The 27,556-nt window shown below is 42.0% G+C and overlaps 1 protein-coding gene across 2 annotated transcripts in view; it reads right to left on the bottom strand.

Moving 5' to 3' along the window:
• The window catches only part of SMG6 (SMG6 nonsense mediated mRNA decay factor), a 3,859,488-nt gene that overhangs the window by 3,132,201 nt on the left and 699,731 nt on the right, over positions 1-27,556 (bottom strand). For both annotated transcript variants that reach the window (XM_044054377.1, XM_044054376.1), the window contains exon 8: positions 10,921-11,133. In XM_044054377.1, coding sequence (XP_043910312.1) covers positions 10,921-11,133 — 213 coding nt within the window. The remainder of the gene's footprint in view (positions 1-10,920; positions 11,134-27,556) is intronic.

Raw genomic sequence — 27,556 nt, forward strand, 5'->3', positions numbered from 1 at the left:
TGCAATACAACAGGGGTAGTATATATTGCCACATGCCACTCCTGTTCTTCCTTCTACGTGGGAAAAACAGAGAGGAAGTTAAAATCCAGAATATATGAACATTATTATGAAATTAAGAAAAACAAAGTGAATAATGCACTGTTCCGTCATACACAAGTTTGCAAGGATTCTGTATTTTATTTTTTTGTACTTGAAGTTGTACCAAAAGAAGTCAGGGGTGGCATGTGGGAAACAAAACTTGAATACAGAGAATTATTTTGGCAAATAATACTGGATGCTACCAAGGAACCAGGTTTAAATGAAATGCTTTCCATTATTCCTGTTCTAAAATTAAGGGCTGCTAAGTTGTAATTTGTTTTTTATCCACCAGATGGTGGTAGTATATCATTAACCATTTTTTAAAACACTTATTTTAATGTAAACAATTTTTAACTTATTTTGACGTAATAATATCTAAACATTAAACCAATTTTAACAGTAATAATTTTAAAATCAATGTGTTGTAGTACAACTAATTTCTGAAAAACAACATTATAGAATTTATATGTGCACAAATTCAATGCAAGGTTATTCTAACCAATTACCTTTACCTATTATGTAATTAATTTAATGAGTTTAATTAATTTACTTATGTATAAATGGTGTGTGCTTTTTAAGATGGTTGTATTTGACATTGTGTGTGTTCTGAAGAAGGTATTCGAAAATGCACTTTTGTTACTACAAGCGTTATTAAATTTTACAGTTTTTCATCATTTGGTCACGATTTATTATCTTACTGGATTGTTGCTTGCACCTTATTTAACTGTTTTTTTTTTTTTGGGTCTCATACCCTTATTTGGTCTCCGGAGTGAACAGAACAAGAAAACCTGGAAATATTGGACTTTTTTGACTTTGTTAAACTTGTAGGGGACTCTAAATCATATGCTCTACTTCATCACATTAATGTTTGGAAAAACATTTGGGGAAGAAGAGGAAGGAAAGAGCCAAGTAAAAAACAATGTTATTCTTGATAGTAGTATTGTTATAATGCATGATATAATCTGCATGCTATAAAGTAAAGTTTTCTCAATTATTTTCGAGTATAATGGGGATACTAAAGTAAACAGCTGCTCCTGTTTTTTCCCTTTCATTCTCCTTTAAGAAATGTAGGGACTGCAATGTAAGACAAGAAGAAAAGTCTGGGCAAAAGAGCATGATACAAGAAAAATGTATGTGCTTTTTCTCACTTTTGCATAGTAGAACAACTGGATTAAGGCCTTTGGCTGGATCTAGTAACAAGTTTTAAGGGAAAGCAAATAAATAAAGAACACTGAATATAATAAGTCTTTCTCTAGCAAATCAATGAGTGCTTCTGGAAGCAACTCTGTATCTGGTTCTTATGTCTCCAAGGAGACAATTTGATAAAAAGCAATAAAAACAGAATATACTTTTCTTTCAAATGCTTAGAAGATACTGTTTTATGAAAGCATTCATGTGTTTTCCCAATCTGGGACAGTAATAAAGATAAGACAAAAAATACAGTTGTGTACACTTATCATAAATGTAGATGTTAGAGTGTATTCACTGTTGCAATCATTACATTTGGGTAACCTGCTGGCAGGTTGCCCTTAGTCTGCCTGATTAAAAAAGTCTTGGGTCCTGAATCAATTACTGTCCCTTCTTCCACGACGTCAGGTCGTCAGGGGTATAAAACATGCAGCCGATGTCATTACATCAGTTTTTCTTGCTCCAGATATCAGGTGCCCCCCTAATGGGGAGCACCTGACAAACACAAAAACGTATACCTCAAGCAAAAAGCAAATACACCCAAAAAGGCTTTTAAGCATAAAAAAGGAAAGTAGAGGTATAGCCAAAAAACTAGGGGGCTGGAGGGAGGGTAACCAGGACTGCAACAGTGAATACACTCGAACATCTATATTTATGGTAAGTGTACACAACTGTACTATGTTCTTCGTGTTTCACTGTTGCAGTCATTACATTTGGGTAGATTCCCAAAGCTATGGTTGGGAGGAGGAGTTTATGCAGCATTAGGGCCAGCTACAAGGCCCTGCAAGACAGCAGTGGCAAAGCCAGCTCTGGATTTAGTGAAAATTGGTAAATGATAATGCTTGGTGAAAGTATGTGCAGAATTCCATGTAGCAGCTTCTAGGATGTCCCTGGTAGGAACACCTCTGAGAAAGGCAGCAGATGTAGATGCAGCCCTGGTGGAATGAGATCTGATCCCCTGGGGGATAGGTTTTCCATGGTGCTTATAGCAGAAATGAATGCAATGGCTTATCCATTTAGAAATGGTTTGCTTTGAAATAGCCTTCCCCCCTGCAGCAAATGCTACCAGCAGTTGTTCAGATTTTCTTCGAGATTTAGTTCTGTCCAAGTAGAATCTAAGTTGTCTGTGCACATCCAAGGAATGCAGAATCCTTTCCCCTTTGTTCTGTGGATTGGGAAAGAAGGTTGGCAAATGAATGGACTGATTAAGAGCCACACTGGAAACCACCTTGGGCATGAAGGATGGACTGGTTCTGAGAGATACCCTATCCGCATGAAAGATGATGAAAGGCTCCACTGCCATAAGGGCCTGTAATTCAGATATCCTTCTAGCTGAAGTGATTGCTAAAAGGAAGGCTGTTTTCCAAGACAGAAATTTTAACTCTGCAGTAGCAGCTGGCTCGAAAGGAGGTAGAGTGAGTTTTTCCAAAACAAAGTTAAGGTCCCAGGCAGGGGTAGGAGCTCTTCTGGGTGGTCTCAAGTTTTGTGCCCCTCTGAGATACTGCTTGAGCAAAGGATGAGAGAAGAGGGGAGGTTCTGTGTTATAATGAGCTGAAATAGCTGAGGCAAGGATTTTAATGGAGGAAAAAGAAAGGCCCTTGTGAAGCATCTCAGTTAAGTATTGCAAAATCTGAGGTAAATTGGGCGCTGCTCTGCTCATCCCTAAAGATTGGTTCTGGGCACAGAATCTTTTCCATTTGTCATTGCTTCCAAGATGACATCCATCACAGGTTTGCTGAGGGATGATAAGGGTGAATTTAAGTGATTAGCCAGGCTGCAAGACTCAATGTTGGAAGTTGAGGGTGCAGAATTTGGTTCTCCTGCTGAAACAGCAGGGAAGGGGTCTGAGGCAGGTGCCATGGACATATGTGCGACACACTGCGCAGAAGGGGGTACCAGTGTTGGCGCGGCCAGTCTGGAGCAATCAAAATCATCCTTGGTTTGTCCTGCTTGACTTTTAGTAGAACTTTGGAGAGCAGAGGCAGAGGGGGAAAGGCGTAGACTGATAGGTTTTTCCAGCTGAAGGACAGAGCATCCACTTTCCAAGCTTGTTTGCAGGGAGTCTTTGTGCAAAACTTGTCCAACTGGTAGTTCTGGGGGGAGGCAAATAGATCTGTGTCTGGGCTCCCCCATTCGCTTGTCAACACGTTGAAAATCTGTGGTCCCAGTTTCAATTCGTGTGGGTCCATGAGGTTTCTGCTTAGTCCATCTGCCAGTGTATTCATTTTTCCTGGCAGGAATTGAGCTTGTGGGTGCACTTGGTAGTTCAAGGCTGTGTTCCACAATGCCATGGCTAGTCTGCAGAGGGGGTAGGAATGTGTACCCCCCTGCTTGTTTATGTACCACATAACTGTACTGTTGTCTGTCTTTACCATTAGTTGTCCTGGAAGAATGTAGTCCTTGAAAGTTGTCAGAGCATTCTGTACAGCTAACATTTCCTTTTGATTGATATGTAGGTGCATTTGATTTGGGTTCCATTTGCCCTGAATGCACTTCCCTGCCATGCGAGACCCCCATGCATAGTCTGATGCATCTGTAGTTAGGGTTTGGGCAGCAGGGGGTAGTGTGAATGATAGTCCCTTGTTTTGGTGGTAGGTCTCTGCCCACTATTGGAATTCCAGGCATAAGTAAGGTATGATAGGAATCATTGTTTCCAGGCTGTGACAATGTTGACTCCATAGACTTTTTAAATACCACGGTAGTTTCCTCATATGCAGTCTTGCATATGGAATTAGAAGAATGCAGGAGGCCATGAACCCCAAGGCTTGCAGTATTTGTCTTGCAGCTAGCAGGGTTTCTGTGGCCACTTGTTTGAAGTAAGTTACCAAATGAATTTGCTTTTCTGGTGTGAGGAATGCCATCTGGGCAGTTGTATTTAAGCTTGCACCCAGGAATGTAATCTGTTGACAGGGTACCAGCTGTGATTTCTTTTCATTTATGGTTTACCCCAGACAAGTTAGAACCCTTTTTTACAAACGCCAGATGATTTAAGAGTATGCCCTGGTTTTCTGCCTGAATTAGACAATCGTCCAGGTATGGATATATTTGAATATTTCTTTGCCTACAAAATGCAATAACTGGAGCCAGGCACTTTGTGAATACCCTGGGCGCAGTAGACAAGCCAAAGGGCAGTGCAGAGAACTGATAATGTAAGTAGCCTGCTTTGAAGCATAGGTATCTTCTGCAAGATTCCCTGACTGGGATGTGCAGGTATGCTTCTTTTAAATCTAGAGTTGCCAACCAGGCGTCTTTGCCTGGCATAGGAAGTAATGGTGAAGAGTCAGCATCCTGAATTTTGGAATTTCCAGAAAGGTGTTTAGAGTAGACAGGTCCAGTATTGGACACCATGAGTTGCCTTTTCTGGGTACCAGAAAAAGCCTGGAATAGAAACCTTTTCCCTTTTCCTCTTCTGGTACCGGCTGAATAGCCCCCATGCTTAAGAGGGAAAGAACTTGCTTTTGAGCCTCTGCTCACTGATTTGGGGGCAGGTCTGGCCACCAGTTTGAAGTTGGCAATGTGTGGAAATGAAATCTGTATCCCTGGGACACTATATTTAAAACTCATTTGTCCTGGGGTTATGAGTTCCCAGTTTTTTGCATGAAGAGCAATCTTCCCACCAAAGGGGCGGTCAAAAGATAAGTGCTTGGGATTTTTAAAAGGAAGTCATTGAGACTGTTTACCATAGGGGGGCGTCTTATTTCCAGATTTGGAAGTGGAGGCCCCCCACTGCTTAGTTCTGAGACTCCCCTGGGACTGAAACCTTGGGTTTTTGCTGTGTTTGGGTTTGGCTTGAGAGGACCTGGATGGAACTGGAAAGGACCAATTCTTAGTAGGCCAGTGCTTACTAAATCTTGGAGGGTGCACTTGTAAGAAATCTTTAACAGTTTGCATAGATTTAGCTTTATCTTCCATCTTTTTAAGAACATTTTCAGCCTCATTGCCAAACAGGCGGTCCTGATTTAAAGGAGCATCTAACAATTTAGCTTTAACATGATCGGGCAAAGATTGCTCCTTAAGCCAAGCATGCCTTCTAAGCACAGACCCAGTAACAACAGCCCTGCAAAAGAGAGGCCTCTAAAGAATTAAAACCACACTGCAAAGTATGTTTTCCCACTTGTTCAGCAGAATACATTAAATCCTGTAAATCTTTATTTTACACAGTCAGGAATCAACATCATGTTCTGTTTAAGCAGTCCAATAATATGCTGTTGGTATTTTAACATATGAAATTGGCAGTTTAAAGCTCTGATTGCAAAGGTTGCAGAAATATACACCTTTTTACCCCATCTATCCAGCGCCCTGGATTCTCTATCAGAAGGGGTAGGATTTTTAGCAGTAGAAGCCTTAATGCCCTTGGGCCCCTGAGAAATGGTCTCTGGATCTGCAACCGGATTTTTGAAAAGGAACTTGTGGGACTCAGGAACCCTGTAGTATCGGTTAGGTTTACTAGGAGCTGGAGGCAGGGAATCAGGGGCCAAACTGGATTCTGAGAACACATCAACAATGTCTACTACAGTTGGTATAGCCAAAGGCCTATGCTGAGGAAGAAGAAAGAAAATCCCTAAGCCTCTTTTTTGAATCAGAAAATTCCTGACTTTCTCAGTGGAAATGCTCCCTTAAAGTATGTAAAGTTTCCCCAAAAGAAAAATCTTCATGAGGGGAAGCAGAGGGAAGGGAATCCTCTGCATCAGAATCCTCATAAGTAGGCAAGGACAAATCCAAGTCATTAGAAGAGTCAGAAGAAACAGATTCCTGATCAGAAGATTCATAATCAAGCTGAGCCCTAGGCCTCTTACAAGTGGGGGGTTGGCTACCCCTGATAAGAGTAATTAGATCTTCAGCCATTTTTATCATTTGTTTTTAGGCATAGGGGCCTAGGCGTCTTTTTTAGACATGGTTCAAGATTTAGGCCTTAGTAATTGAAGCCGGTGTCGATTTAATATGCAAGTCTGTAGGCCTGAATATACCCTCAGAAGCCGGTGCATGCACAGTGGCTCCAGACGCATCCAAGAGAGAGACATCCACGGGTTCAATAGTTGAAGTATCTCGTGGCGTACCGTACTCCAAATGGGTCTCAGTAGAGGCCTGCGAATCAGAAGTAGCGGGTATCAGGGGCTGCGAAAGCACCTCACTGAGTACCGACGAACTGGCTTAGGAGAAGCATCGTCGGCAGTTTTGGACCTCGCAGTCTGTCTCTGTCTTTATCTTTGCGTTTTTTTTTTCAGAATTCCGGTAGTCGGATGGCTAACAGACAACATTTCTGGATAATTAAACCGAGAACTGAAATATTTAGAGGCAAAAATGTACCGACAACGGCTAGTGTGCTGACTAAATAAAGAACAAACCGACAGCAAGGTACATCGTGGTCAGGGCCTAGGCAAGGAATACAGTACGAACGAAAATCTTTATGAGGTATTTGCTTTCCACAAGTAATGCAATTATTAACTTTTACTGACATCAGTTAGGAGCAAGAAAAAGTTTCCCCAACGGGGTACTTCGCTTTAAGTTGAAGACTGTGGTTCTGAAACTCGAAAACGAAAATTTCAGGAGTTGGCCAACCGGCACTTGTGAACTGCTTCTGCTTCGGGCACCGCACGGCAAGAAAGACTGATGTAATGGTGTCGGCTGCATGTTTTATACCCCTGACGACCTGATGTCATGGAAGAAGGGACAGCAACTGACGCAGGGTCCAATACTTTGTTAATCAGGCCGACTGAGGGCAGCAGATTACCCAAATGTAATGACTGCAACAGTGAAACACGAAGAACATCTAGACCACACTTAGTAAAAGCACAGGCTGTACCATGTGTCATAGCATGGATAACTTTCCTTTCAGGTTAATCCAAACCTCTGTGTGTGGTTTTCAGTCTGGGACAACTGTTCCTATTAGGAGGGTAAAACTTCAACATTTGAAGATGCACATAGTTTTGGGTGTTAAGGTCATAGGTTTTAGGGGTGCACTGGGGTGTGGTTTTGTTTTTGTTGGAGGGCTTTCAATAAAACAAAGTTTTGTAAGATGTGACATAGGCTCAAATGGCTATGACAAGAACAACTGCCAACTTGCCAGAGTCTGTATGTAACACAAAGCTAGAACTAGACACTTAACAAAAAAGCTGTTACACACAGAAGGTGGGAATAACTTTTTAACATAACAACACTTTCTATATTATCTTTAAACATAAATGGTCTCACGGATAAATATACAAAAAATAAAGTGCAGTGAACTATATTAAAAATGTAGTGTGCAAAGAGCTGTGCTACAGGAGACGCATTTGGAAAGAACTGAACATGTGAATTTAATAAAGAAATTGTTTCAGAACAGTTATTCAGTGGACTACCTTTGACAAAAGAGAAGTAATTGTGAGAGGAGCTCTAACAGTGATAGAAGAGAATAAAAAGGTAATAATGGTACATCTGTAGTACTAAGGGGCTACTGACAAGGGAGGAGGATTACATTGGCATCTATTTATACTGCATCTAAAACTGCTATAATGAATGGACCTTATGAAAATTCTGGGAAAAATTAAACAGATTTAAACAGGGAATATTACTTACAGTTGGGGACTGGAGTTTGATTTGCAGCAGTGATGATACATCTGAGGGGCCCAGAAGGGAAAATATAACAAAGGAAGGTAGATTTTTTTAAGAAATTTATGAAAATATTTGGCATGGAAATATGAATTCAGTAGTAGCAGTTTGGAGTGAACTAACATATTACTTCTCAAGATATAAAAAATGGGCTAGGCTAAACGGGACTTGTATTTCACAGAAGCACATTTAATTGAAAGTTTTAACACACATCCAGTACCTACGTCAGATCACATGCCAATAATAAGTAAAATAAAAAAGCAGCGTAATGAAGTAAAAAATGTGACACTGGCACTTTCCCACCTGTTGAAAAGTCAGGAATTTAAGGAATGGGTACTGGAAATTATTCGGGAGTTACCAGAGAAGATAGAAATTTCTTCTGAAAATATAGCTAGGGAGTGGGATCAAATTAAAGTGGAGCTTGAAAACTCTTGAGTAGAAATAAAAGGAAGATTTTAGAGGGAATGACAAAGTTTAAAGTATGGCAGAATAGGGGGGGGGGACTCCCAGAACAAGAAGAGAAGCAACTGTAGAATACTAAACAGAAAATAAGGATTTACCTGAATAATATGCATGAGTTTAGAAAGATTGCTATTAAGCAACTGTTTTTTTGATAATGAATCCAGAGCACAAAAACATTTAGCACAGCAATTTAGGCAACAGAAAGCGGAAAGGGCCGTCTCCAAACTTAGGGAGCCTACAACAAGGCAGATAAGAGATCCTGTACAGGTCCTAGAAATATTTCCTTAACTTTATGAAAGTCTGTATAAAGCAGAGAAATATGGAAATCAAGAAAAGGTACTCATGGAAATATTTATGGAAGAAGAATGGTAGTCAAGAAAAGTTGGCTCTATTTGCAAATTATATTATTTTATACCTGATTAAAAACACAAAAGGACATTTCAGTGTTGTGGAATATTTTCAGACAGTTTCAGATCTCTTGGGGTACAAAATTGATGAAGCTAAAACAAAGGCAATAGCTGTAAATTATGTACCCACACACAAACTGGTTCAGCAATATCCATATTCATGGGGTCATGATAAAATGAATTACTTGGGCGTATGGATTAAAATGGATTCAGGTGTGGCAGCTAAGGATATGTGAGAAGAGGCTAAACAAAATATAATACAAAAACGGAGAAACTAGAAGCGGTTTTATTGATATGGATAACAAGATACAAGCAGTTAAAATGTTTTTAGTCCCATTAGTTTTATGCACAGGTCAGGCATATTTTTATCAACCAGAGGAGAAGTTGTTGATAGCAATTAATAAAGAGCTGAAGGATTTTATCTGGGAGGGGAAGACGGCAAGAATCAAGTGGGAGAAGCGGATTCTTCCAATAGAACAAGGTGGCTTGGGATTACCCAATTTGAAGGGATATTTCAGAGCTACACAATTAAGGCTCATATACATAGCAGAAGCAGAAACCTATAATTCAAAGTGGAAAGGGAACATGACAAAACAGGGGGTAAGCTCAAGAAACATGGAAAAACTGGGATTTTGGATGTAGATCCTTAAGTAGAATAACAATAACCATACCGAATATTATATTCATAAAGCAGCAGGAAGTATTTTAAGAACAAAACCAACATGGGAATGGAGAAAGGAGATTCTGCCAATAAGGATGACTAATTAGGGATACAGACAACAGGCAAGAAGGGTCTGGAATTTACTGCAGAAAACTGGAAAAAAAGAACCAATGTATTGGGAGCAAATAAATAAAGAGAGAAAGGTAACAGAAGGGGTACAAACCAAGAATGTATTTGGACTGCAGGCTAGAGACTGTCTTCTCTATCAAGGATTGATATCACAGTATAGGCAAAAAGAAAGAAATAAGGGGATACTAATTGAAAGACCAGCACTGGTAGATTTTTAGAAAGAATCTAGAACAGAAGCTCCTGCTAAAATGGGAATAATTAATAGAGCATATACAATATAGCATGACAACTATAAGTGTCAGAGGAGGCTAGAAAGGATTGGGAAGACAGTCTGGATAAGCAATTCACAAAGAACCAATGGGGGATTTATGTATGTCTCCCAAATATGCAACAAAAGTCTAAATATTTAGGATCTTTGCTTGAAGTGTTTACATAGGTACTTTTTATACCCTAAGTAAACTACCAAAGAATTTTTCCTCAGGTAGACAGCAAATGTGGGAGGTGTGATGGGGAAGAAATAACTGGGAACATATTTTCCGGGAGTGTAATGAGTTGGCAGACTAAAAATTCCCTGCAGACTACTCTATCAGAAATACTGGGTAAGCAAACTGGTATAACTAAGGAATTGATTTTTTGAGCTATGACACAGAACTGGAATTGCCTAGACATATAGTAAAGCCTTGATGAGTCTAATTATGGTGGCTGCCAAAAAAGCAATTACTAGAAAATGGAAATCAAAGTCTAAACCAACTACACTACAAGTAGTGAACACATAGTAATGGAGATAAAACAACTACAACTGGGATCGTTAGAAAGGGACAGGAGCAAATTACATAGAAAAAATGAGAATTGTGGAAACGCATGCAGAAGAGGAATGAGGTTTAAAACAAGGCAGGATTTGAATGAGCTGTGTAATGTTTGACTGACAGTAACTGGATAGATTATAAGTGATGTATATATAATGTTTGCAACTAAAATTGTGTCACTATGGTTTATTTTCATTTATATATATGTATGATTGCCTGTGTCATATGTGATAATTTAATAGAGACTTTTATTTTTTTTTAACAAGAAACAACAAATAAGGGAAGTTACAAAATTGAGAAGGTTCAGAAACAATGGGAAGATACAACACATCATCAGGGTAATCAACCGCTTCATCCACTTAGGTTATTTATGACAAAGACATATATATTTATCACATCCAATGCTGCAAACATGTCTCCGTGTCCTAGGCAAATGAGAATATTTCCTTTGCAGCATGTTTAACATTCCTCCGAACTCTGACTGAAGAAGTCATGCAAAGAACGAAAAGGAAAACATTCCTTGGAGCAATGAATAATGAATACCAATACAAAAATTACAAGTAACAAGTTCTAAACAGCAAATTAAATTTGGCCTGCTTACTTCGCTGGGACAGAGGCTGCTGAGACGAGAATCTTGTTCAGAATCCTTCCCTGATTCACTGCCTTGGGATAGGTGGGAACGGCCAGAATGGATCCAGATCTCTACTCTAGTTGTATCATCATTAGCAGACGTAAACATCCATTTATGCCCTTTGCCCCGTGGACTGGGGCTTGAGTCTACATCAGATTCTTTCCTTGGTTCACTTTGCTCAGCCTGTGGGAACAAATATGCTTATTTTTTTTCACCGTTTTTTGTAACTAAAGAGCATTCTTAGTTCTTCCCAACAATTTCCCTTCTTGTTCATTATGTCATTTCAATGCACTATGAAAACATAAGCTATCAAAGGATGTCATCACTACATTAATATGATTAAGGTACTGACACTTCTAATGGCTCCAGACTACTCAGTGTGTGTGTGTGTGTGTGTGTGTGTGTGTGTGTGTGTGTGTGTGTGTGCGTGTGTGTGTGCGTGTGTGTGTGTGTGTGTGTGTGTGCGTGTGTGTGTGTGTTCAAACAGAATGAACTTCCTAAAACATCACTCCAATGAAGCTCAGGAAGTTTGCACTGTAACTTCCAATGAGTGGAGCGTAAGCCTTTTGACGGAATTAAATTATGTTCTCACATTTCAAACAAATGTTCATATTTCTGGAATCATAGTGGTTATGAAAGAAGTATAAATGGCAAACTGTTCAGCACAAAAAAAAGTTATGTACTCACCATAACATTCCATCTGAGTTGTTTTTCATTTGCCTTCAACGTGTGGGACATGGATCCGGCATGGATCTGACTCGGCCGCATACTCCAGCATCGGCTCCAAGCCCCTACCCTACCCATAATGCCTCTGTCTCCTTCCTACCCTCAGATCAAGTTTGCTGCAGAACAGCAGCACCCCAACCTAGACCACATGTCTATAGACCTGGCATTATCACACAACTTACAAGAGAGAAAAACAGCCAAAATAGAGGGGCTATGCCTCTTTCATCCAGTCCACTACACAGCCCACACAAGGCAGGGAGAAGAAGGGAGGGTCAGTTGAAGACAAATGAAAAGCAACAACTCAGACGGAACGTTATGGTGAGTACATAACTTTTTTTTACCTGAAGTTGTTTTCATTTGATCTTCAACCTGTGGGACAGAGTCCCCAGCTACCAATTAACCCTGGGAGGTCCTCATGGAAGGATGTTCCAATGCACGGCTGAGCCAAAGGGTGCCCTGCTCCTGAAAAGAAGGTCCAATTTATAATGGGAGATAAATGTGTGCAGCGACACCCAGGTAGCAGCAGAACAAATATCATAAAAGGAAACCCAGGACCAAAAAGACACAGAGGTAGCAACAAACCTGGTGGAATGTGCCCCAACATGCCCTGGAGGAGATAACCCTTTGGCTTGATAGGCCAACGAAATGCACTCAGAAATCCATCAAGCAATAGTGACCTTAGAGACAGGCTTTCCTAAAACGGGTTTGGAAAAGGAAACAAAAGGTTGATCAGACTTATAAAAGGATTTCATTCTATACAAATAGAAACGCAGCTGCCTGTGGACATCAAGTAAATGCAACTTGTACTCTCCTTTACTCTAGAAATTTGGAAAGAAAAATGGAAGATTGATGACCTGGTTAATATTGGACTTTGATGTCACTTTCAGCATGAACGATGAATTTCTCCACAGGGATACCATCTTTATGAAATACCATATAGAGAGGCTTGACAGGCAAAGTTTGAATCTCTGAAACTCTCTTGGCTGAGGTAACTGCAACCAGAAAGGCAGTCTCCCAAGAAAGGAACTAAAACTCAACTGTAGCTGCTGGTTCAAAGTGGGGAGAAACCAGAGCTTGCAGCACCAAGGTGAGATCCCAAGGGGGCGTTGGTTCCTTAACTGGAGGCCTAAAGAGAAAGGTACCTTTCAAAAAGACCTTACACAAAGCTTGGACAAAGCCAAAGAAGCTGAATTCTCGCTTGTGTGAAAACTGGAGATCACTGCTAATTGTACTTTGACCATAGAGAATCTAGCACCATGACTAAAAATATCTGCCAAAAGCTCCCAAAATGGCCAGAACTGGTGCAGTAAAAGGATCCAGGTCATGCTGAGAAGCCTAGATCAAGAAACGCTTCCATTTAGTAGAGTAAATCTTCCTCGTAGAAGATTTGTGAGCCTCTGCTAAAATCTTCTTAATGGGAGAAGACAGCCTGGGAGTCCTAACTATCAAGGGAACTGGAGCAGCCAAGCAGTGAGCTTCAGGCTAAGTCACGGTGAGGGATCCCTGAGGGATGTGTAATCAGATCCAGAAAGGGATCTAGCATCCAAGGTGGAAACTGCATGAGACCACAGAGAGGGGAACTAAACCTGGTGAGGCCAGAAAGGGGCAATGAGGATCACTGAGCTCCCCAGCCGTTGAGCTTTTTGAATGAACTTGGATATCAGAGGCAGTGAAGGGTAGGCATATAGTAGACCGGAGGGCCAAGCATGAAGTACAGCATCTCTGGGGGGCTCCCCCAAATGGGGGTACAGAGCGAAATACTCGCTACACTTCGCTTTAGAAGGAGAGGCGAAGAGATTGCAGCAATGCTGACCTGACTTTAGAAAGCTCTGTTCTGCTACTGAAGAATTCAAGAGATCACTCATAAGGCATCAGAATAGATCTGCTCAGTCTGTCCACTAGTATGTTGGACCTCCCTGGAATGTGCGTTGTCACCAGAAAACATTGGAGTAAATCGCCCACTACCACAATCTCTTAGCTTCATGACAAAGGAGTTAAGATCTGGTCCCCACCCCCCCCCCCCCATCTAGTGATGTACCACACTACTGACATTGTCCATTGAGGAAGAAAGGCATGAAGAGCTTGCAATGCCAAAAGCACTGCCCTCATCTCCAGGACACTGATATGCAGATGGGTCTCCTGGGAAGACCACGTGCCTTGGACCGTCCTTCCCATGCAATGACCCCCCACCCGAGCATCTTCTTCACCCCACTCTGATTCCTAAAGAAGGATCATTGTGGGGATGAGAAGCAAATCCCGACAGCAGACAAGGTCTTCCCGTCTTTCTCATTCTGGACTAAAGTGTCTTGAACAGTCTTGCCAAAAAGAGTGGAACCGTTCTAGGGGGCATTCGTAAATGACGCCTTGAAAGGCTCCAAGAAAGCACAAAGCTGGAGCCAGGTGTGACGCCTGATGGCTGCACCTGTTCTGGCAGCCTTAGGCGACAGGAGGCTCATTGAAGTATTAGATATTGAAGTAAGGGTGGCCATACTGGAGGAGAACACCCTTTTCTCCTCTGCTGACATGGGCCCCGGGGGCAGACTTAGGACCCTTTGACCAGATCCCGCTGCAGTCTGATAATGTGTGCCATGTAGTTCAGTACACATAAAGCAAATGCAGCTGATGTGCAGGCCCACTTCCCGAACCAGTTCATCGTCCACAACTCTCGGTCTGGAGGATGAACCACATAGCTCCCCTGAGTGAGCTCTTTTAGTGTGGCCACCACAACCACCACGGCATCGACTGGGGATCTCTTTGACCAATCTTGCCTATCCAGTGGGGCACTGAGTATTTTGTCTGGGTGCTTGGGAATAGGTTCAACCGTATCCGGTTCCTTCCATGCCGTGGATGAAATTAAATCCACAAGGGTATCCGCAGGAAGGGACATAGGAGGTACAGAGTCTTGTGCCAAATGCCTCCAAGAACACAGACTCAGCCTGGTTTGGCTTTTGGGTAGACCACCCACCTCGCTGGAGCAGGATTCCAAAGATGACTCCAAAGGAGGCATCTTTGAAGATGATCGGGGGGAACCCTCTCCTTCCTCGAAGTCGGTATCTTCCGTGAGGGACTCCGGTGGTAAGTCCGAGTGCCACCTTTTGCACATGCGTTTCTGAGGGAGCTCCTCGGGTGGAGTTTCTGGGGAGGACTCTGAAACCTCGGGGTGGTCCCGGGAGGGGGCTTCCTGGGGCATAGTGGCAACAGGCTCTCTCTGAGGAGGCAGGATGGCAGACTCCAGCCCAAAAAGAGAGGGAGCCAGGACAGACTCTGAGGATGATAGTGTCAAGGGTCAAAAGAGAGCCAAGAGAATCCTCTATACCACATCGAAAGTAGAGGGCGAACGAATCCCAGTAGCAGTGGTAAGCAAGACTACATCTGCCACCTACTGAGCTGAGGGGGGAGCCGGAGCCTAACCTCCAGGTGTCGAGACTCCAAGCAGAAGGGCCACCCCTGAAAATCTCAAAGTCGACATCATCCCCTAGGATCAGACACTGAGTTATGGCTTTAAGAGTCAGTTGTCTCAGAAAAGGTTGGAGACGAACAACTCAGGGCAATGGTCGTTGTCAAGGTACCTGGAACCACCAGCGCCGACCCCCTCAACACTGGGAAACCGCGGACCTGAAGACTCGGAAACCCGAGGTTGGATTGGAGAAGCAACAATGGGAAAGAAGACTGACTGCATGCTCCAAGCCCTGGAGGGGGAAGAAGCAGGCAAGACTCCCATCTGAATCTGGGTCCAAATAAACTTCTACATCATCCTGTCCACCTCGGCTTCACAGAAGCTACAGGAGGACCAGATGGAAGAAGCCAGTGACCTGGATGTGAGGCAAAGACAGCGGACCAAGCCCAGGTGGTCTCCAGCTCCAGAGAAAAGTGCAGAGATCAGAGTCAAGGTGTGATCCGGCCGGGGGCTCAACCACAAAGAGCGGTCAGGGGACCACTTCCTGGGCTTGTCCCGTTCCTTGGCCCAGGACTTTTCCCCATCCCCAGACTTCTTGGGGGGAAGATGAGTCCCAGAAGCTGGGGCGGAGGAGGAAGTAGAAGCCTCCGATGGAAGGATGCCCTTGAGAATCAACTTGTTCCTCTTGTCGATCAAAGTGAGGGGACTGAAACCTGCGTAGATTGAACAGGAGCTATCTAGGTGCTCCACACCCAAACAATGCACGGAGTGTGGCCATCAGAAGTGGGCAGCTTATGGCCACACTCTGTACATTTCCTAAAGTCTGGCTTAGGGTGCTTGGCCATGGCTAAAGGAACACCCACACACACACACACACAACCGGGAAAGCAAAGGTGTGAATGAGAAAGGGAAAGGAGAGAGAAAAAGATTTTTTTTTTTTAAACTAAAGAACCGATGCCAGAGCACACAGGGCTAGAGTAGGGGTAAGAGACAGTAAAGACACTAATGAAGAAGAAAAATAGGAGAAAAAATTTACCCAAAAGCTAACTTACTCTAAAGGGAACTTGGAGCTGTAATCTGCGCTGCTGTCCCTCATAAGAGGCAAACAAGATCTGAGGGGAGGAGGGAGATAGGGGCATTATGGGGAGGGGCTTAGAGCTTGGATCCAATGCTGGAGTATGCGGCCGAGTTGGATCTGTGATGGATCAGTGTCCTACAGTTTGAAGATCAAATGAAAACAACTTCAGAACTATTTTTATAGTGGTAGTATTCTTTAGGTTCTAGGTCTTAAACTGAATTTTATAAGTCACAGTAAACAGAGTAACTATTACATATGTAATATTTTGTAAACAATGTATAATATCTCAGCAACCGCTCAAGTTACACACATACTGCCAACAGCATTTTATTCGTCTAGCTAAGAGCTTTCATGAGACTAAGGAGTTCTGTCTGTGCTACAGTAAACTCTCAGTTAACTGGCACCCATGGGGATTGGAACATGCCGGATAAGTGTAGTTTCGGGTTGCTTGAGAATTACTATTAAAAACATACATGACAAATATTGTACCCTATACTATACCATACCATAAAGACTGTTTTGGTTTGATTTTAATATTGAAATATAAAAATTAAAAGCCTGGCTGGAATAACAATATTTTAAACTTACATTTCCACTATAAAGTGTGGCATGCGGAATGGTTTTCAGTGGAATTGGAACTGAATGAATTGAACAGGGAGAGAGAGAGGGGCAATCATGTATGAAAGCAGAAGCAACTGTGAGAGAGAAATCGGAGAGATGTACGAAAGCTGAAGAGTGCGTGCGTGTGTGTGTGTGTGTGTGTGTGTGTGTGTGTGTGTGTGTGTGTGTGTGTGTGTGTGTGTGTGCACGAGATCAGAGGCAGAAAAAGTGAGTGAATGCATTTATAAACGCGGAAGCAAAAGTGTGAGAGATCGGAAAGATGTATGAAAGCTGAAGTGTGTGTGAGATCAGAGAGAGAGAGAGAGTGAATCCATGCAAGAAAACTGAAGAGACTATGTGTAAGAGATCGGAGAAAGAATGTGCAATCTGATGCAAATTTAGTGAGTATGGAGTGTTTGTTGATATTTTAGCAATTTGACTTGTTTGGTTTAACTTGTTCTCAGGTTGGGGAGAGAGGAAATTTATTTGTATCTTCCTTTTTAAAACATTAAAACTCTAAAAACGTAAGGTATGTTTCTGTAGGAGGAAAACAAAGTGCAACACATGAAAAACTGAAATGCTCATACTGTACTGTACTACGATTTTTTTTCTAGTTGCTTGAGTTCCAGTTATGAGAGTTTACTACACTTGGTTGTTGAGATATTTAGAAAAATGTGAAAATGATATCGCTATAAATTAATATCACAAAAACAACAGTTAATATCCATTTACTTGCACTAGACAGAGGTCAAATATTAATGCAGCTGTTTGCCCTTGCATAAGCTTTAAGATGAAATATTTTAACACCTTGTACATAGCATGGTTTTGGAATTACTGATGCAAACATAAAACAAGCAATATCTGACGCCTAGAGGTGTCAGTAGGAGTTAACTGCAGATGCACCTGGAGGCATCACTCAGATATAATGAGCTAAGGCCAACAATCTTTTGACAAGGTAAGTATCTAAAAAGAGTCGAGCCTTTTCCATGTACATATGCTAAAATTTAGGACTTAAAATGTGCTGAATTAAAAAGGAAACTTCAGCTGTTTACCTGCAGCAGAAGGGGCACAAAGGCTACTGCAGAGAAACATGCTAAACTGAAGTGCTTCAAAATGTTTCTTGAAAGAACGCCTTCTACTTCAAAAATGGAAAGTAATGCCAAAACAATTAAAATGACCATGCTAACATACACCGATTAAATAAGATAAAAAAATTGCCAGAACTCCTAAAAACAAATTAAATGTGTCTGGAAGAAGCCTGGCATTGTAGTGTAAGGGGATCAAGCCCTGACTATGACCCATATTTGAACAACAGCTTGGGAGGGGTAGGAAAGGATGTTACAAAGTCCTGGTCTGGGAAGATCAGCCAAACTTATCTGGGTCACGGAACAAGAGTGTCTGCCTCTGCAGCAAAAGGGTGGAAATGGGGATGCAGCCAGGAGTAAACAAACGCACCTTAATGGTTGTCTGAATTACAGCCTCTCTAAACAGCGCTTGCCTTCTTTTTGGGGATAGCCAAGACATGGGGAATGAATGAGCTTAAATCCAATGGTGGAGCTTTGATGGTCAGCAGACATGGTGGCAAACAGCATAGAGGCAAAATAAAATGGATGGAATAAAAACAAAACACAAACCATCAAAACTATAACAGTACAAACAATTGCATTGGTGGTGCAGTGTCTGATTAATGGCTTAGGAAGCTCGGTACCTTAGGCTGGAGGGAGGGTAGGATGAATTGGGTGGATTCTCTCTGAAATCCCCGGTGAAAGCTAAGGTCAGAGAAGGGAATGCAGTGCTGGAGTAGGTGGGCGCCAGGTAGTTGATTTGTGCTTGCAGCAAGCAGTAATCTAAGTGCAGAGACATACAACTCATCTAGTTCACAAGAAGGCTGCAGATTGGAGCAAGGCACTTGGACAGCAGTCGTGGAGCAGAAGAAAATTAAAAGGGCAAAGATGTAAACTAGAAATGGGAGCCTCCCACCATGAATTTTAGAAATGTCCTGTGTTCTTGTACATGGTAATGCACAGATAAGTGTTTTTGAGGTCTTGAGTAACAATAAACAGCATTGCAATGAGCAGTGAAAGAAGGGACTGCAGGATGGGAATTCTGAATGTGGGCATCTGCAAAAAAAAAACGGAGCCTGGACTGAACTGATTTTGGTCTCCATGTGCTGTTGCGCTTGGGTACCATAAACAGTCCAGAATAAATCCAACAGTATATCTCTTCCCAGGGGGACATCTTCAATGGTTCCTTGTTGACAAAGCTGCTTGAGGAGATGGGTGGCTAAGTTCAGTTTCTTCTCCTAAACTGGGCATCTCCAAGAAGGGAGGGAAGTTCTGGAACACAATAAACTTAATAGATAACACTTAAGACCCATCTGTCTGAGGTGATCCTTGACCAGCTGTCCCAGAACAGGCTTAGATGACCTTCAAAGACTGATGGATGGGATGAGGTATGGGTAAAGGGTGAGCAAGTTCCTGGTTAACTCACTATTCTCAGAGGGGTTTTATCAGCTTGGACCCAGATCATCTCCCTAATTTCTCTTTCTACCTTGCCAAATTTGTTTTTCAAAGACTCAATTGTACCTGGCCTGCTGACATCTGGCTTGGGATATACAAAAATTGCCAGTGTTTCAAAGGTTAATTACAACTGTACCTTGGAATTGCTGGGCGGTAGAGCTGCTTCAAAGTCTTGACTGCCTTAACCTTTTCTTTTAACATTTTGATGATGCTGGGAGGGCCAAACATAAAGCTTTTACCAAGAAATGTGTTAAACAGCTGCCACTGATGTCTTCTGGCAGCAACTGTTTACTTAAACATGTGTGCCTATAGATTACTGATTCAAACAACCACTCTGTAAGACTCATCCACTGCATCACAGACTCTCATAACCATATGCTTAACCACTTTGAGTGGTGTGGGACAGCCTGGAAATTTGTATGTTTAGGATCTCATCCTTTATCTCTAATGCTAGGTTTTTCAAGTGCCTAAAGATCTCAGCCAGTACTTTGTTACATGTCTGGCAATTAGCGCCTGAAGCTACCCAGAATTCTATTCTCCTGGTCATTAGGAACAGTATTTGGGCTAGACATTAAATTAGATGCTTTACCAGCACTCCATGTGATGCCAACAGGGTCCATCACAAGATTTGTGTTCACTTACTGGCAGACTTGTAGCATGTTCTGAATAAAGGAAGTTCCAAGTCTGATTCTAAAGAAGTTGCCATAAAGGCATCCCCAAAGAACTTAAAAACTAACTGTCATCCAGAAGGTAGCCCAATGAGATGGTTACCAAAGCGACAGATGAAGGGAAGGTAGTCCACACATCCTACCTGGACCTCGCAAAAGCCTTCGACACAATACCCCACTCGGGCATCATAAATAAGCTCACCAGCTTAAATATCAACCCCTATGTCACAAGATGGGTTGCAAACTGGCTCAGGGATAGAACACACATGGTCAGAATAGCAGGTGCCATGTCAGACTCTAAACCAGTTACAAGTGGCATCCCACAAGGCTCAGTCCTGGGACCTCTCTTGTTCGGTATATATTTCTCAGAGGTACAGGCTAACACGGGTGGACTATGGCTGACCAAGTTCGCAGATGACTGCAAACTGGGTACTGTAATCGACTCTCTGGCTGACACAAGCATCCTCCAAAAGGGTCTCACAGAGATGGATAACTGGTGCCAGAGCCATGACCTAAAGCTAAATGCCAAAAAGTGCATAGTCATCCCCTTTGGGAAAAACAAAGTGCCCACAAATTACCACATAGGTGGTAACCCATTAAGTACGGAAGAAGTAATTAGGGACTTGGGAACCCAGGTAGATAGCAATCTCTCCTTTGACAATCACATTGCCAGAGTGGTTAGGATGACCTTCTATATAGCCCACCTTATCATGAAAGGATTCACATCTAGATCAAGAGAGGTCATTGTGCCCCTCTACTCATCACTTATCAAGCCCATAATTGAATACAATACCCCATTTGGGATGTACCTTACCCGACATCTGCAGCAACTGGGAAAGACCCCAAAAGTACCTCACCAAGAGGATCAAGGGGCTCAAACAGATGCCATATGCAGTTTGGCTAAAGAAACTCCAGCTCTACTCAGTTGCGTACCGCCTACTCAGAGGTGACCTGTGTCTGATGTATAAAGCCATGTCCAACCCAGAATTAATGGACATGCTTCACCTCAGGAAATCGAAATCCCTTAGAGCTACACGCTCCAGGGACTTGATCCTCAGCACAGAAATAAATAGGACATGCTTGAGGGACAGATTCATATCCAGAGGCTCCCCTCACTCTGGAACAAAATCCCAATTCATGTTAGGCAGAGCCCCTCACTGACCCTCTTCAAGAGAAATCTTGACAAGTGGATGGGAGATCATAAGTTTACCCCTGGGATCTCTTCTGTGTCCCTGCTTGACAGAGGTACAGCAAACTAACCTTAAAAGGGCTAACTTCTGTGACCTATTATACAGAGGCACAGTCAACTAATCTAAAAGGGTGGCGAAAGCCAAACACACTCTGGCTAGGCTTATAAATGCCCTAGGGCAGATAGCCTACTATCAACCTATGAACTGCAGCAGGCTTTGATTTCCCAAAACCTCAAAGTTCCAAATATTGTTTCTATCATTTCTATCTCTCACATTTAGAGAGATTCCACTTAATGTTCTCTTATAAGGCTGAAAGCTTCCCTGAAAAAAATGTCATCCAGAAGGCAGCCCAATGAGATGGTTTCTTGGTTGCCTGAGTCATAAAAGTAAATTCAGCCAAGAAGCACAGGCCAGGTCATCATCAGCCTTTAAAGAACCAACTCCCTGGAAAAGCAGCAGCCCTTTTTTTAGGAAATGAGGTTGCCTACAGGGGTCTCTGCCATGCAACAAATAATGTTTAGTGATGACCTACATCGATTAGCCTACTGGAGGCAAGGGAGGGTAGACACTGTGTTGTTTTTACATTCAAGCCTCGACAGAAAAGGACCTTGAGGAACAGTACAGCCTGTCCCATGGCGCTTGTCTGCCAACATGTTATGGTCCAGGGTTCAATTGTGGTTAAATACACAAACAATGAAAATACCAGTACCTTTTGGCTAACTTGTGCCACCTCTTCAAAGCAAAAGTTCGGTGTTCTGATGAATGTAGCTTCAAGTTGTGGTGTATCGGGTCCCTGGTATGAGACCTGGGAAGACCTAGTAGCAGTCATCAGTGTATTCACCCTTGAAAGAGCCAGGAAGAGGCTAGCAGCTAAGGTAGACCCACTTATCAGTGGGGCTAGGAAAATGTCTTACTGGAACTGAAATCCTGAAGCCTATCCAGTGTTACATCAGCAGCATTCTGTTATTTCATGACCTTTTGACAGTTCTCTCTCCTTCGACCTCCTGGTGATGGCTGCACCTTCTTAGTGGTAATGTTTCGCCCGATAATACTGGTGGTAATTGGAAGCCCACAGAAAGGTATACATCAGAATAAATGCTTACAATGTAAATTTTATTTGGAATCTGGAATCTGCTACTGCAAAGGCTCTTCGTGTATGCAAGAGAGATGCCAAAGGGAACAAATACGGATTTCCCATAAAAAACTATAAATACTAACAATAATCTGAACAGAAGTTTTGAAAATAAGAGCTTTCCAGTAGAGCATTTATTTTTCATAGCTATGAGAAAGCAGCTCTGGTGCAGACACTGGACCACACAACACATTACCGTTTTCTACAGAATATATCTACGCTTGCAGCAAAAAAGCAAATAGAAAAAAAGAGAGAGACTGAGAAGTGGACAGGGCATGGGTCAACTGCCTCTAGTATCACACACTGGAAACATGTGCTCTTGCACTGGGAAGGAAATGGCTTGCGCCATAACATCCATAAAGCATTGGGAATTGGACTGGCTTGTGTGGATATCGACCATCAACTCCCATTTGTCAAGAATTCTTCTGCAGTGGTGAGTTATATGAATATCTACTGTTGTGGCAAACATATTTACATTCAACATTACAAACCTCTGTCACTGTAACAGTAAATCAGAGTATCAGAGAGATTCTCAAACAGTACCATTCTACTCCATTATACCCAAAGAAAGAGGGCAATTACACCTATGCCAAAATGGGTCCCACCACTAGACTGTGTAGCCTTCTTACAATATTTTGTGAAGCTGTAGACAGCAGATCTTGCTGCAGCTTCTAAAACACCTTGTATAGACATTCCTGAAAATGGCTGCTATCCTAGTGGAATAAGTTTTTATTATTCATGGAGCAATATGCTGTATTTGCCTTAGTAAAAAACAATACTATGTACCAACCATTCTGAAACAGTCTGTTTATTGGCTGGTTGGTATTCCTTCTCTTTTTGAAAGGCATAAGCAATGGATGGTGAGGGTTGCAGTGGCAAAAGGCTGAGTATGGTAATAAAGACAAGCTGCTATCACTAGTGACAGTTTACATACCATGGATATACCAATGTGAGCTCAGCTTCCAAGTAAAAATAACCTAATTTCTGCTGCTTTTAACTACAATCTCATCCTTTTGGTCACTAACAAAAACATAAGACAATAACAGGTGAGGTCAGGGACACAAAGGCCAGTAAAATGAAAGTTTTGTTTTATAACTCGACATCCATCTAACCACCACAGACTGGTACAACTCCTATATTACTGCTGTTGCTGCATTCATCTACTTGTCAGTATCCCAAATCCCCTCTATTTTCAATTGTGAACCTAACCGCAACACAATGAAACACCTCCACTTGACGTAGCTGGTCTCTCTTCACCTGAAAGAGTAAACCTTTCTGGAAAAGAAACAACCTCTGATTTGAATAAGTTAATTTTCATCCATGCAATTCATTCTTAGCAAAGAATCAATTCGGCATGCTGTACATCATATTTACTTAAAGTTAATAGAATGTCATCTTATGCAAGGTATAAAATATGCCCCTCCTACCACATCCTCAAACTGGATACATTCCAGATTCTGGCTGCACCCTTTACAGTCTGCCCATGAAAATCAGAAACAAGAAGAGTGACAAGAAATACTTTGTTTACATATTTATATAAAAAGAGTAATTCATGCCTCTCCTCAACCTTTATTAACAAGTTTAATACTCTTGATTACGTACTTTGTGCTATTCTCAAGCATGGTGCACATCATTACTACTTTTACACAGTTGCTGCTCCACTCACATCCATTAACCTTCAAATCTATGTATTATCCTTAAAAACTGGACTCAGCCCAAGAGTAGGGATTACAGTCACGTTTCCATCTAGCTGACATAAATCAACTGGTTGTGAATCCCTGTTATTTTCTGCTCTTTTTTTTTTTGGCTGTCATTAACAGTCAGTCATAACCATATGCTGAAATTATGCCACATGTACAACATATTTAACACACACTCATATGGTAGATCCCATACATTTCCTGGATCTGCCCACTCACATCGTAATTAGTTATGTATAATTCCATTAGTCTGACCAGGGGGAGGAGGGTTTGGTATCCTTTGACCATATGCAAATAGAAAAAAAAAAAGACATTGTCAGAGACATTGTTTTATCCACTTATTAATCAACTTTAACTACATACACCCATTTGCATTTCTTTAAAAAAAATTCATGTAGATGAAACATAAAATATTTATCAATTATTAGCCCCCTTATCCCCCTACTTGTCTTGTCTGGTAACCCTTTAAGGGCTTTACTGTACCTCCTGGAGTCAGTAGATCTACATTTCTTAATATTTGCAAGAAGTCCAAGACACTTATAGCCCTAGAATTCTGCCCTCAATGATGCACATTGTTTATCCAACAACCAAGGTTTTACTTCTCACCACTTTTGCAGTTTTCCACTACTTCCCACTTTTTATGAAAATATTCGTCCTTAGCATTCCTTAGTTCTCATCTCCTGATATTGTGCATTATCATTTTCAAGTCAGCAATGTTTTCCAATTTTTAGTTATCACCTTTTTGCTATTATCAGTAACAATGATACCAACATTACCTAGTGGTAGTTTCTTTTGATAACTTTACAGTAGAAATTATGTAGAGTTGGGGGGGGGGGGTTACAACAGTGTATAAAAATACCTATGTATTCTATGGATTTCCAATAGGAGAAGATAAAACAAAGTACAGTTGTGTACACTTACCATAAAAGTAGATGTTCGAGTGTATTCACTGTTGCAGTCATTACATTTGGGTTATCGGGTTGCAGGTAGCCCTTAGTCAGCCTAACTAAGTCTTGGGTCCTGCGTCAGTTGCTGTCCCTTCTTCCATGACGTCAGGTTGTCAGGGGTATAAAACATGCAGCCGACGCCATTACATCAGTTTTTCTTGCCCCAGATGTCAGGTGCCCCCCTAATGGGAAGCAATTAAATATAAAAGTACAATGATATACCGCCAACAAAACTGCAAATACACCAAAAAGCTTTTAAGCATAGTAAAGGAAAGTAGAGGTATAACCAAAAGAAGTTAAGGGGCTGGAGGGAGGGTAACCATGACTGCAACAGTGAATACACTCGAACATCTACATTTATGGTATGTGTACACAACTGTACTATGTTCTTCGTATTTCAATGTCGCAGTCATTACATTTGGGTAGATTCTCAAAGCTATGGTTGGGAGGAGGAACTTAAATAGCATTAGGACCAGCTATAAGGCCCTGCAAGACTGCAGTGGCACAGCCAGCTCTGGATTTAGAGAAAAGTGGCAAATGGTAATGCTTGGTGAAAGTATATACAGAACTCTAGGTAGCAGCTTCTAGGATGTCCCTGGGAGGAACGCCTCTGAGAAAGGCTGTAGAGGTAGATGCAGCCCTGGTGGAGTGAGGTCTGATCCCCTGGGGGATAGGTTTTCCATGGTGCTTATAGCAGAAATGAATACAATGGCCTATCCATTTAGAAATGGTTTGCTTTGAAATAGCCTTCCCCTCTGCCCCTGCAGCAAATGCCACCAGCAGTTGTTCTGATTTCCTTTGAGGTTCAGTCCTGTCCAAGTAGAATCTAAGTTGTCTGTGCACATCTAAGGAATGCAGTATCCATTCCCCTTTGTTCTGTGGATTGGGAAAGAAGCTTGGCAAATTAATGGACTGATTAAGAGCCACACTGGATACCACCTTGGGCATGAAGGATGGATTGGTTCTGAGGGACACCCTGCCTGCATGAAAGATGATGAAAGGCTCCACTGCCATAAGTCCTGTAATTCAGATACCCTTCTAGCTGAAGTGATTGTTAAAAGCAAGGCTGTTTTCCAAGAAAGAAATTTTAAGTCCGCAGTAGCAGCTGGCTCGAAAGGAGGTAGACTAAGTTTCTCCAAAACAAAGTTAAGGTCCCAGGTTGGGGTTGGAGCTCTCCTGGGTGGTCTCAAATTTTTGGCCCCTCTGAGAAACTGCTTGAGCAGTTGATGTGAGAAGAGGGAAGGTTCTGTGTTATAATGAGCTGAAATGGCTGAGGCGTAGATTTTAATGGAGGAAAAAGATAAGCCCTTGTGAAGCATTTCAGTTAAGTATTGCAAAATCTGAGGTAAATCGGGCGCTGTTGTGCTCATCCCTTGAGAATGGTTCCAGGCACGGAATCTTTTCCATTTTTCAGCATAAGATTTTCTAGTACTATGCCTCCTTGCCTCTAAAATGATATCCATCACAAGTTTACTGAGGGATGGTAAAGGAAAGATTAGGTAATTAGCCAGGCTGCAAGGTTCAGTGTTGGAAGCAGAGGGTGCAAAATCTGGTTCTCCTCCTGGGACAACAGGGAAGGAGTCAGAGGCAGGTGCCATGGGGAAAACAGTAACACACTGCGCAGGAGGGGGTACCAGTGTTGGCATGGCCAGTCTGGAGCAATCAAAATCATCCTTGGTTTGTCCTGTTTGATTTTTAGTAGTAAAATAAATAAAAACTGGAAGTCAAAGAGAAGTGAATGGTAGTATTCCAATATGAACGCTTTATTTACAAATCACTGCGTTTTCGTCCAGTAAAAGACTTATATTTGAATATTTCTTTGCCAGCAAAATGCAACAACTGGAGCTAGGCACTTTGTGAATACCCTGGGCACAGCAGATAAGCCAAAGGGCAGTGCAGAGAACTGACACTGTGTGTGTGTAGCCTGCTTTGAAGTGAAGGCATCTTCTGCAAGATTCCCTGATTGGGATGTGCAGGTATGCTTCTTTTAAATCTAGTGTTGCCAACCAGGCTTCTTTGCCTAGCATAGGAAGCAACTGGTGAAGAGTCAGCATCTTGAATTTTGGAATCTCCAAAAAGGTGTTTAGAGTAGACAGGTCCAGGATTGGACACCATGAATTGTCTTTTCTGGGTACCAGGAAAAGTTTCGAGTAGAAACCTCTTCTCTTTTCCGCTTCTGGTACCAACTGAATAGCCCCCATGCTTAAGAGAGAAAGTACTTGTTTTTGGGTCTCTGCCCACTGATTTGGGGGTAGGTCCAGCCACCGGCTTGGTGTTGGCAACATGTGAAAGTGAAATCTGTATCCCTGGGACACTATATTCTTTGCAGGAAGAGCAATCTTTCCCCCAAAGGGGCAGTCAGTTGATAAGTGCTTGGAAATTTTAAAAGGAAGTCTTTGAAACAGTTTACCATAAGGGGGAGTCTTATTACTCCCAGATTTAGAAGTGGAGGCCCCTCACTGCTTAGTCCTGTGTCTCCTCTGGGACTGAAACTTGGGGTTTCTGCTGTGTCTGGGTTTGGCCAGAGAAGACCTGGAAGGGGCTGGAAAGGACCAATTTTTAGAGGACCAGTGCCTACTAAATCTAGGAGGCTGAACTTGTAAGAAATCTAACAGTTTGCATAGATTTAGTTTTATCTTCCATCTTTTT

This window comes from Protopterus annectens, chromosome 13.part0, assembly GCF_019279795.1.
Source record: "Protopterus annectens isolate FY-2018-M chromosome 13.part0, PAN1.0, whole genome shotgun sequence".
In the NCBI taxonomy this organism is placed as follows: Eukaryota; Metazoa; Chordata; order Ceratodontiformes; family Protopteridae; genus Protopterus; species Protopterus annectens.